The sequence below is a fragment of the Callorhinus ursinus genome, unplaced genomic scaffold, assembly GCF_003265705.2.
Source record: "Callorhinus ursinus isolate GAN/ISIS: 27379988/994484 unplaced genomic scaffold, GSC_fseal_2.0 scaffold14, whole genome shotgun sequence".
Classification (NCBI taxonomy): domain Eukaryota; kingdom Metazoa; phylum Chordata; class Mammalia; order Carnivora; family Otariidae; genus Callorhinus; species Callorhinus ursinus.
The window spans coordinates 33,474,694-33,486,932 of record NW_027397076.1 but is presented as its reverse complement, the minus strand read 5'-3'; the positions used below and the strand labels follow the sequence as shown (position 1 = coordinate 33,486,932).

Sequence of the window (12,239 nt, the reverse complement as noted above, 5' to 3'; positions counted from 1 at the left end):
TATAAATAAAATTGATAAATCTCTAGCGACACTGATGAAGAAAAAAAGAGAATACATAATAACCCATATCAGGAATAAGAGGAAGATCAGTACAGAGCTACACACACTAAAGACTAATAAGGAAATACTATGAACAACTCAAACTAGAACCAGACGTAGACTGAGGAAAGTTTATTTATAGTGATAAAAAGATATGGGAGGAAGCTGAAGCCAGAAAAGAAAAGGAACTGACAGGTAGTTCTGAGAATGAAGTTGATGACTATGAATTTGCACAAAATCTAGGTGGCTCAGAGAAGTTTTCCAGAAGTTTACTTGAAGGTTGGTGTTCTGTGATGATGCTGTGGAAATATAAGGATATAAGACAATAATAGATGCTGGTAAAAGAAGAGTTTAGATGCTCAATATGGAGTCCAAAGCTGGTGATGATGGAAGGTAGGGGTATGAGGGAGCTAGAAGTAGGGGGGATGGAGAGACCAAGAGAGGCCTGATAGATGGACCCAGGATGGCGGTGAATTTTCTGCATTACAGCTCCTCTGTAAATGTTCTTTCCTCAGCAGCTCTTCTTTATCCAGCCTCATGGAGTTTCACCCTTACACACAAGATTAGAATTTAGTCTAAATGATTCAAGGGAGGGACACTTATGCAAATGGAGTTGGGGAGTTGGCAGCAGATGGAGGTTCAAAGAATTGGAGGTGTGTACAAAAGAAAAAAAAAGATTTATTGAAAATGAAGGCATAAGAGAGCTGGCATTTGGAGGGTTGGTCATTTATTTTATATCCACCATGTTCTAGGTATTATTCTGGACACAGAATATAATGAAGGGTGAGCAAGGCAGATAGATCTTTACTACCCTAGGGCTGACAGCTTTAATAATGATAAATAAATATGTAATTGTAATAGTTAATGATGCATGTAGGAAGTACTTAGAAAGTTGTATAGAGGAATGGTAATATTTAAAATGACACCTTACCAAGCTGGAGTGGGTGGCCAATAGGAGAAAGCACTCAAGCAAGTGGTACTGAATGCTATAATCCTCAGTATCTATGTCCTCACAAACTTCCCATTGGAGCATCCAGAGCTATCGAAAAGCTCTCCAAAATCACAGATCTTATATCCCATAAGAGTTCTCAACCAAATTATTTCACCAGAACAAAACAATTTCTCTGTTAAGAGGCTTTTCCATCACTACACTGATTTATTTCTCAAGAAAATGGAAACATGTAGTCATTCAGGCCTAGTTTAAGTGGACAAGTAACTAGAATTTCCAGCTCCATATCACTACTGACATCTAGTTTTAAGAAGCAAGCATACCGGGGCACCTGGGTGGCTCAGTCGTTAAGTGTCTGCCTTTGGCTCAGGTCATGATCTCAGGGTCCTGGGATCGAGGCCCGCATTGGGCTCCCTGCTCTGTGGGAAGCCTGCTTCTCCCGCTCTCATTCCCCTTGCTTGTGTCCCCTCTCTTGCTGTGTTTCTCTCTGTCAAATAAATAAATAAAATCATTTAAAAAGAAGCAAGCATACTGGCCTGACTCAATGAGACTGCTAATATTCTGAACTGAACCTTTTCAGTAATTTAGAAATTGCTGGTACACAATTCTATTGCCAATCATGTCAAACATATACTTCCATCCGATACAAATTCATGCTCTGGTTATTTCAAAATACAATTTATAGGGACACCTGGGTGGCTCAGTTGGTTAAGCGACTGCCTTCGGCTCAGGTCATGATCCTGGAGTCCCGGGATGAGTCCCGCTTCGGGCTCCCTGCTCAGCAGGGAGTCTGCTTCTCCCTCTGACCCTTCCCCCTCTCATGTGCTCTCTCTCTCTTTCATTCTTGCTCTCTCAAATGAATAAATAAATAAATAAAATATTTTAAAAAAACAAAATACAATTTATAAATGTAAATATAAATACACAACACAAGTAAACAAAGTGGCTTCTTTTCTTGTCCTCACTTTTGAACTGTAGAGATTATATATTTTAAGTAGAAATTGGTAAGTTCTGAGAACCTCAAAGTTTGGCTTAAATTCCCTCTTTGACAAAAATATGTTGTTTCTTGAGACACTATTTTTTTTGGAGACACTTTTAATTATTATTGTCATCTTAAGGTTAAACAGCTTGAAAACTATCCCTTCCTCTAGACCACACATCTCTCGGAATATTCTTGTGTTTTCTATAACTTAGAAGAAAATCTCCCAATGGTTTCCTACTTTTTCAGGTGGAGGCACTCGAGAGTTACAGTGTTGAGTGTACTCTGACCAACCTGGTAAATTTCATTGAGCTGCTTGTGCCCCTTTGTGGCTGGTGCTTAAAATTACAGCTCAGTATTGTTTGCCAGCCAGAAGCATCTGAACAGTTGCTTCAGATGTGTTAATGGTTGCCTCTAAAAGCTGGAAAGAACCACAGAGAAAGAGCCAACTACAGGCTAGGGATATATGGGCTGCACAGGAGTAGTGGATACCTGAGCAAGGACCAGATTCTGATGGAAAAAAGGAGGAGGTGCGGATGCCAGGTTAGCATCAAACATGGCCACTACACATTATTGTAATTGTTTCTGTGTTGCCTCCCACACTAAAATACAAGCCCCATGAAGGCAGAGACATCTTGCCTGGCACTCCACAGAGGTTGCTGAATGAGCAAATAAAGGAACAAATGGGTTTAGTGTGTGTGTGTGTGTGTGTGTGTGTGTGTGTGTGTGTTTAAGATTTATTTATTTATTTAAGAGAGCGCAAGGTGGGGGGCAGAGGTCAGAGGGAGAGGGAGACAATATCAAGCAGACACCCCGCTGAGTGCTGAGCCCAACAGGGGGCTCAATCTCACCACCGTGAGATTATAATCTGAGCCCAAATCAAGAGTTCCTCACTTAATTTAATGAGCCACCCAGGTGCCCACAAATGGGTTTAGTTTATAGGAAGCTCACAGATAACTATTTTTCTTTCTATTGTTAATTACTCTTATTAGATGCTTAAAATGGAAAATGCTTTGATAATTCTATTTAACAAAGCCCCATATGTCCAAGAGCATTTCTCAAAACCTCAGTATTTTATAGGCTTAGCTTTATTTGTTTACTTGTTGTAATTAATAAATGTTAGTTAGGCACTACATTCCAAGGTCTAGAGATTTTAAAAATGTGACAGACACAGTTCTAGCCCCCACATCAGATTACAGTGTTATCCTTGTCCAATCCATTTTTCAAATTATAGGCAGAGTAATTTTCTTTACAAGTTAAATCTGATTATGTCAGCCCCTTGATTAAAACGCATCATTTGCTGAAAGGCCCTTTCAGTATTGGCTCCTGGCTTCCTTGCCAGTCTCATTTAGAGCTGTTTTCCTCTCTGCATTCTTATCACACTTTCAGTTGCTCAACCTTAGATGTTCCTTCCTACGTCAAGGCTGTTGGACATACTGTTCTACTTGCAAAGGGCTTCTCCCTTCTGGCCTAGGTTACTCCTACCAAAGGCAACAATCTCTGGGACAGCTTCTCTGGCATGCAAAACCAGTCGGGTCCTGATATACCTTTGCAAAATACTCTGAACTGCTTTATCAAGATGAAAGCATTCATTGTGTAATTGACTGTTTCTGTCTTCTCCTGCTAAAATGTAAGCTTTTTTTTTTTTAAGATTTTTTTTAAGGGGCGCCTGGGTGGCTCAGTCAGTTAAGCATCTCCCTTCGACTCAGGTCATGATCCCAGGGTCCTGGAATCGAGTCCCACATCATGCTCCCTGCTCAGCAGGCAGTCTGCTTCTCCCTCTCCCTCTGCCTACTGCTCCCCCTGCTTGTGCTCTCTCTGTGTCAAATAAATAAAATAAAAAATTTAAAGATTTTATTTTTAAGCCATCTCTACGCTCAACGTAGGGCTTGAACCCACAACCCCAAGATCAAGATTTGCATTCTCTACCAACTGAGCCAGCCAGGTGCCACTGAAGTGTAAGCTCTTGATGACAGAGACATTGTATGTTGTTCAGAACAGCTACTGGCAGGTGGTTGGCACTTTCAAATATTTGTTGAATGAATGAATGAACTATCGGGTTTGAAGTGGTAAAGGAGTCTGAAGAAAAAGAATATGTTTGCTTGACTGACACCAGATTTCTAGTTGTAAAATTTCAGAAACACCACTATGGTTTCTTGGAAGAGTGTTATTTCATAAAAGAAGGGGAAGCAGATCAAGAAAGATAAACAATCATCAAACAAGCCAGGCCTCTCATGGTGGAATCAACAAGGAATGTCAGAAGCTTCATGGAAGACAGAAAAACAGGGGAGCAAAGACATAATGCCTTAGGATGTATCGTTCATTCATTCATTCCCAAATATTTATAGAATGCCTATTACGAGCTTGGAACTTGGGACTTAGAAATTCAAAGCTGGGCAAGTCTTACACAGTTCTTGTCCTTAAATCTATAGCGTACTGAGAGACTGTATTCAGCGTAGTAATTTCCGTGAAGTGCTGCTAAGGAAGGTATGTATACCGGTATCATGAACTACTTAACTTGAGGGGTAGGGGACGAGAGGGAGAGACAAAGAGAAGATGGATGGGTGGTGAGGCAAACGTTTCTGGTTTAAGCTGAGACCTGAAAGATGAGGAGGAGACCTGACGGCCTGGGGAATTTAAAGAAGTTCAATAGCTATGATTTGGGATCCCACAGAGAATGTCGAGAGATTGAAGGGCACCTTGGCAGATTTGCCTTACAGCGACCCCGGGTGGGAGAGGTCATTAGCCTGGTGAACATTCCCTGGACAAGAACGTAACGTTCTGCCCTTCCACCTTCCACCAGAACTGGGTTTACCTCAAATTATCCATTCCTTAATCCCCCAGGTTTCCACCAACTGCAGAGTGGCGGTGGCCCGCAAACAGCCAAGGTCCGCCGGAGACTGCGCGGAGGAGGTCCACTCACAGCCAACTCCACCCCAGGAAGAGGCCCCAGAAGCCCCACCCACGTCCAGACACGTTCTCCTAGGCCGAGTCCCAGGGGCAGCCCGCGACCGCGGCGGTCACGTGACCCGAAGTGTGACGTAGGAGGAAGGAGACGCCATTAGAGGGAGGCGGAGAGGGAGTGCTCTTCGTCTTTCCTCGGGTGCCTGACGTGGTGGCGGGGGCCTTTCATTCTCGGACTTCCCTCTGCCCTTCCAGGCTTCGCCCGGAGGCGGGAGTAGAGACAGTGCCTGGGGTTGGCGGGTCGGTGCGGAGGGGCCTGCGCCGGCCGCGGCTGTGAAGGCGCTGCGGCGGCTGTGGGGTGCTCGGCGCAGCTCTAGGGCTCGGGCGGCCGGGAAGCGGGATGGCTGCGGCCGGCAGCAGCGGCGGGGCGGCGGCGGGCAGAGCCTACTCATTCAAGGTGGTACTGCTGGGGGAAGGCTGCGTGGGGAAGACGTCGCTGGTGCTGCGCTACTGCGAGAACAAGTTCAACGACAAGCACATCACCACTCTGCAGGTGCGGGCCCCAGGGAGCGGAAGGTGGAGCCTTGGGGCCCCTACTCCTCTGGGGCTGTGAGGACTTTGCTACCATGGTCCTCTGGATCTGGGCTTACAAATCTCAGGCCTGTCACCTCCGTCTTCGAATTGCCCTTTGTGAATTCGCCCTAGGGACACGCGGGTTCGGGGCATCCTGTAGACATTAGGGCAGGCTTTTGGGAAGGGAGTGGAAGGGCCCTCAAAAGTCCCCCGTGTGGCTGCGCATATCGTGGAGTCCCCCATATCGCTTGGCTAGTTTTCCCCTTTGATTCAGTTCCGCTTGGGCCCTAGGTGCTTTCACCCTACTACAGTCACCGACTGTCAGCCCTTTTTCTTTCTTTCGGAATTAGGAACTTAGCTGCGGATTTGATTTTGCGAACTAGGTGATTTGTAACTTCAGCGCTTACTGATGACTAAGTGTTTATGCAAGTTCCATTTTGTCCTGTCTTCGAGTAACGTGCTGATTGGCAAAACAGTCATTTGTGGAGGGTTTTTGAAATGACCGCTTGCCGGTTATGGGTTACGCAGTTTCATTGCTGCCTGCGTGGGTCTAACTTATGGGACGATCATTCTGTGAGGTCGGTCGATCCACATGCCCATGGAAATGTCATGTGACTACTAGCCAACAGTTGGTTTCCCAAACTAACAGTTGAGTTGCTGCTGCTACTTATTTTGTTTGCTTGTAGTGTAGGGCCGGCTTTCTTCTGCAGTTATCTTATGGTTAGCTGTAAAAGTGTTGAAGTGTAATCATTGATTGGGAGTGAACTCAGCCCTTTGAGGCAGATGTAGTCTCCCTCTCCCAAAGAAATCAGTTTGCACGTGTTAGAAGAAAAATATCCAACTAAACTGACTTGATCAATTTAGTTACAGGTAGTAAAATCGAGTGCACTTTTGAGCCTGATTGTTGACGTTCATATCCCATCTCCATCTATTTAACTAGCTGTGTGATCTTGGGCAAGTTAATTAACCTTTCTGTGCCTAGGTTTCTTTGTTGAAATGGCCATAATGATAGTATCTAGCTTACAGGGTTGTCAGGAAAGCATACATAAAATCACTTAAGACTTGGTCTATTGGAAGCTCTCCATCTTTATTGCTGGCCCAAATTGCACAATAGATCTTAGTGACTGTGTAGTGTGTATGAACATTGACACTATTTAATAGAATGCATAATTTCCTCTAATTGTTGTGACATATTAAACTACTGAGTCTAGAATTCACAAAGATGCTCTAATTCCATATTCTATTTTTATTCCTGTTTTTACTTCTCTTAGGTAAAGCATAATATCTGAAAAAATGAATATGAGGAAACTCCTTTTTTTCTTACATCCTTGAATAAGAGCACTTACACAATTTTAATAGTTGTTATTGTTGAGTTTTGCTAGTGAATCAGGGAAATTTGTAGGGTAAATACCTATGATTATTTGGAATTTAGAAATTCATTTAGGTGAAGGAATAATAGCTAGCCTTTAGTGAGTTCTTACCGTGCTGAGTACTTTATTTTTCTTCTGTCATTTAATTCTTACAACAGCCTATGAGGTAGATAGTTTTATTAGCCCCATGTTGCCCGCAAGGAAACAGGCGTGGTTAAGTTGAGTAATTTGTTGGCAGTCACATTGCCACAAGTCATGCATGGTGCCCAAGCTGAAATTTGAACGCAGGTCTGACTTAAGGTTTTGAGCAAGTAAATCACACTGCCTCTGGATATTGGTAAACTACCCAATGGTTACCTTTGTGCTACAGATTTAATATAAAAGAGAAAATCATTGTAATTGAGCCCCCCCTTTTAAGATAATTTAGTCCTTCAGCCTAAAAATTACACCTTCATTATTTGAAGCTAAAAGCAGGCTAGAGATTTTTAAATATTAGAGAGAAACTACTGCAACTTATACTGGAGAGGATGAAGTTATGGTAGATTTTCAGTATCGAAAACATAGCAGTCCTGATTGTAATATTTATATGACTATCATCACAAATAGTGTCTGGATTGTATTACAGAATTGAGGATTTTCTTGCATACCAATGTATGGAAGCAACATTGTATCTATTCTCCGTTACATATCAGTTTATCTCATTTTAATTTTTTTTAGAGAATTGTGACCCATAAAACATAACCACGTATGCTTTTAATTTCCAAATGGGGAGGAGATTATGGATTAGAAGATAAGACATGAAGAGTCTCTTTTCTGTCAACAAAACTACCTACTACCTATCTTTGTAACATACTTTGTGTTTTACAAAGTACACTTTCTTGCAATCTTATTTCAAAGAGTTGTAAGACTGAGCAGAACCTAAAGTAGTTTATGGTTCACTGTTTCAGTCTTTTGTTTAATGTTTCGGTCAAGTGATAGTCCACTTTTGTCTCATCTCCTCTTAGAGGTAAGATGAACTGGTATAGAAAGTGGAAAACTCACTGTGTCCTCAGATGGCCCACTTCATTTTGGACAGTTTTAATTTCCAATAAGTTTTTCTGTGTATAAAGCCAAAATCTGTTTCCTTGTTTCCAGTTCTGTCTTCTGAATTTTGGTCACACAGGACATCCCTTCTGATAGTTGAAGATAGCTATCACACCTCTTGGTCTTGTCTATTGGGTAAACAGCTCTGGTTCCTCAAAAGGAATCTCCTATGACATCATTCTAAATCATTTCACTATTTTGACATCTTTTCTAGACACTTACCATTTAATCATTGTCCTCTTTCTTTAAAATGTGATTCTTTGAACTGTAGAAATGATTCCAAGTGTGGTTTGAACTGAGCAAAGTACAGTTCCCTTCCCTATTGAGAATCCTTTTCCAACACTGAAATAGAAAAGATTCTATGAGCTTGTGGACAGCTGTTACATTGATTAATATTGGGCTTACTGTCTTAGTCTTGCTTCCAAAAAAAAAAAAAGGCGTTACATCCCTCAAATTCTTTTTTCTTTGATTTTATAGTTGTATTTTTGTCCCTAATATATTTGACCCATTAAAATTGATAGATTTACTCCAGTGGTTAAAGCCTGTTGATGTCCTTTTAAGTTTGATTTTATAATTCAAGAAAGATGACCTGTGGGTCAGGCACTTGGTTGGGTTCTGGACATGCAAAGAAGAAGAAGGTATGTTCCTTACTGTCCAGATTAGCTACTCATTTTAACTTTGTCACCTGAAAATTTGCTAAGATTGTCTTCAGTGTTCTCATCAGGCATTAATAAAGACTGAAAAGGGAGACAGATGGCCAAGTACAAAGCTCTGCAGCAGGTCTCATTATTGTCCAGTGATGCATGACCAGAGGTATATTTTTCTTTAGATATCCAGAATCTTAGGGTGGGGCTTTTTCAGATTATGCATGGGCCACAGTCTGTCTTCTTGAGTGAGAAACAATGGAGTGTTGTACATATTAATGATAATGAAAACAGAAGACAGCTTGAAATTGATTGCTGTGGACACAAAGCCTTTAATGAAAATGGTTATTCCAGCATTATAAATCTAGCTCTAACTACATCAGTCTTGCCCACAGGGGATATCATAAGATGCTTTGTCAAATGCTTGCAGAAGACAAGATACACTGTGTTTCTGCATTAGGAGGCCATATGATGTGGTAAAAAGAGACAGGACTTTGAAGTTAGACTTGGTTTTGCATTTTGGCTTCTACTTCATAGCCATCATGATCTTGGCAGGTTATTCTAATGTTTGTAAGCTGGCTCTTGATCTATAAAATGGGAGGATCTTACAGAATTTTCTTTTAAGATTTTATTTTTAAGTAATCTCTACACCCAACATGTGGCTCAAACTTAGAAACCCCAGGGATCAAGAGTCGTGTGCTTACTGAATGAGCCAGTGAGGTACCCCTTTAATTACAGGATTTTTATGTTGGTTAAATAGAGAGCCATCATAGGTAAACCTCCTATCACAGTGCCTGGCACGTGTTTTTCAATAAATGTTTGCTGTTGAATGAATAGATGGTGCTTAGTCTGTGTTGGTTTCCTTCATGGTAACTCAGTCAAAAAGGTAATGGGATTAATTTCACATGGATTATTTTGAGAACCCATGCTGTCCAATTTTAAAATTGCTTATAATTTTATATATAATTATACATACACATGTAAATTTTGTAAATGCATTTGCATATAAATATAAATTTATTACTGTACACATATATGTGTTTATTCATTTTTGAGTTTTGACTGGGATTGACATTGCAGGAAATTAACTTCCCTCTTGAAAATTGTGACATTAGCCATGCTTTGGTGTTTTAGTACTGCTCTCTTTTTGCAGAGCTTCTCCTAGGTTACTAATAATTATGAAGTAATCTTGTAGGTGAGCTCTCTAAAAACTCAAGATCCTTTACCTAGCCCAGGAAACTTAATCTTATATGGAGTCCCCACGCTCTCTTACGTGATTACATAAGCAATTAAATTCAATGATTGTTTATTTCATACCTGTTAAATACCAAACATTATGATAGTTGGGGAATATAAAGATGAGTAAAGTACTTTAACCATCAATTAGCTTTCTTGATTTTATTCTGAAATGTTTGTGCCATTTTGATTGTAACCATCTTTTATCTTTATGTCTCTTTATGTCTGTGCTCTTGATCATTTCATTTTCTTCAGTTGTATGCCATTTTTCCACCTCATATGAAGGTGTTCTAAGATCATGCACTCTAATTTAAGTGTTCTCTCTCACTTTCCACTAGTCTGTTATATAGAAAGTAACATTGTTTATAATCAGAACCATCAGTCATCTTTTAGATTTCTAACTGGAATTCCACCTATATGCATTCTGTAGTCTGGGGTAGGTGGCTGTCATTTGATTAGCAAAGCAGTGTTCTAAGATTGGCTGGGCAGATAATATCCTGATAGTTTGGCAAATGAGGAAACTAAGAGTTGTATTAAATTTCCAAGGTCCCATAAATATAATGGTGTACCATTTTTTCTTAAGCTAAGTCTACTACTTTCCCCCCCATGCACCTTAACCTGAGCAACAGTTGGCATTCAGGTTCTAGCAGTTGCTTTTATACTTGGCATCATAGTCTCTGGTCTAGGAATCTTGGTTTCCTTATTTGTGAGATTAGTGTTTTGAATGTCTGAAATATCTTCCAAGTAGTTCCTGAAGTCACATCAGTGTTGAACAGTCCATTCATTCACATCATTATAAAATACAATAATTGAAATCTCTACACCCCCCTCGTATGGAATGATGGAGGTTTTTTTTTTTTTGAGAAGTCTTTTTTTCTTTATTTATAAGTATTCCATGTCTGATTGCCATTTTCTGCTTTGAGTTTTGAGCTACTCCTCAAAAGTAGCTTTTTGACCCTTATTTTCAAAGTATTTATTTGAACTCTGATGATAATCCTGTACTTTATGGAAACTAAGGACAAGAAATGTTGGAGTAGTCAAGCACTCAGTTTTCTTTCTTTTTTTAATTGAAATATATTTGACATACAACATTGTGTAAATTTAAGGTACATAATATGTAAATTTGTTATATTTGTATATTGTGATATGATAGCCATTGTAACAATCTAGTTTTCCAATAGCTAATTTTTATTGCCTTTCTACAGAGGACTAATTTATAAATTACCTAACTCCTTTCCTGTCTTAATGAAGTAGTAATAGATACTTTAAATACTTAAGTGTGAAAAAATGTTAGTGATTATAGCAAAAATAATGTCAGTGTTTATTTTTTAGGTATACACCCAGACACACACTTATAAATAAAAGTCTGTTAAACTTAAAAGATACTAGATAAAAACAGAAAAGTTTTTGTCTATAATTCATTTACTTTGCTGCTTTAGGTATATTGCTTTGCCAGTGGTTAGCAAGCACAGCAAGTGGATCTGGCTAACAACAAATACAAAAAAATTGATTAAACAAGTTATGAAAAAGACTCATTTGGCAGATATATTTTTTCTTATTCTTTCCTATAATTATTTTTTAATAGATATTTTTAAAAAGTATCCACTATGCTTTTGGATAAGATATTGGGCAAATAAGCATCATGTGCAAATGACAGATGTTGGCCTCAGCTAATGAGATTATTGATTTGTTGCTATCTCTAAAGTTTGGAAGATGAAGTCATTGGAATTATAAGTAGTGGTGCTGTAACTCAGGGTTCAGAGGAATAAGGTGGGAGATCTACCATTGCTCTGATCTTCATTACTTTGTGCCTACCCTGAAAATATATTTTTGGGAGTTGAGTTGGTATCCAGGAACACTTGGTGTCCATGTGGAGGAGTGCCAGGTTAAGAATGTATTCTAGAATAAACACCTTTGTGCAATGGAAAAAGCACTGTGGAGTCAAACAATCTTCTACCCACTGCAGAACCTAACGGAGTTGTCTGACCTTGAGTGAGTCACTGTATTTCTTTAAATCTCAGGTTCACAACTGTAAAAAGGGGCTAATTAGCTACTTCACAGGGTTGTTCCAAAGATTAAATGAGAAAGTCCAGCACGGTGTTGACACACAGGATGTACTATTTTTTTTCTTCGTATATTTCTAGAACCTTTTAAATTGATATTGTCATGCCACTTTCCCCTCCCCTTTCTAGACTGGGAATTCTTCATTGAGAGTTGTCAGGGATTTATAAATCTCTTGGGGGTAAGTGTGTGAAACTGTTTTTGGTATGTGCATATGAGCAGTTTTCTTGGGAATAAATCAGTTCATGGCTCTCATCAGATTCTCAGTGAAGTCAGTAATCACTCCTCCCTCTCCCTCTCACTCCCCTGTAACAATTAAGAGCCCCTGCCCCAGATTACGGGTAACTACAAGTGGTATCTCAGTAGTCTATCCAAATTAAGTATGCCTCATAGAGGTGGTT

General features: G+C 39.9%; 1 protein-coding gene across 1 annotated transcript in view; it reads left to right on the top strand.

Annotated features, from left to right (window-relative positions):
- The first annotated feature begins 5,023 nt into the window (after nucleotides 1-5,023).
- RAB21 (RAB21, member RAS oncogene family) overlaps nucleotides 5,024-12,239 on the top strand; it is a 38,630-nt gene continuing 31,414 nt past the window's right edge. Inside the window, exon 1 of the mRNA XM_025883006.2 lies at nucleotides 5,024-5,424. Coding sequence (XP_025738791.1) covers nucleotides 5,272-5,424 — 153 coding nt within the window. The 5' untranslated portion in view covers nucleotides 5,024-5,271. The remainder of the gene's footprint in view (nucleotides 5,425-12,239) is intronic.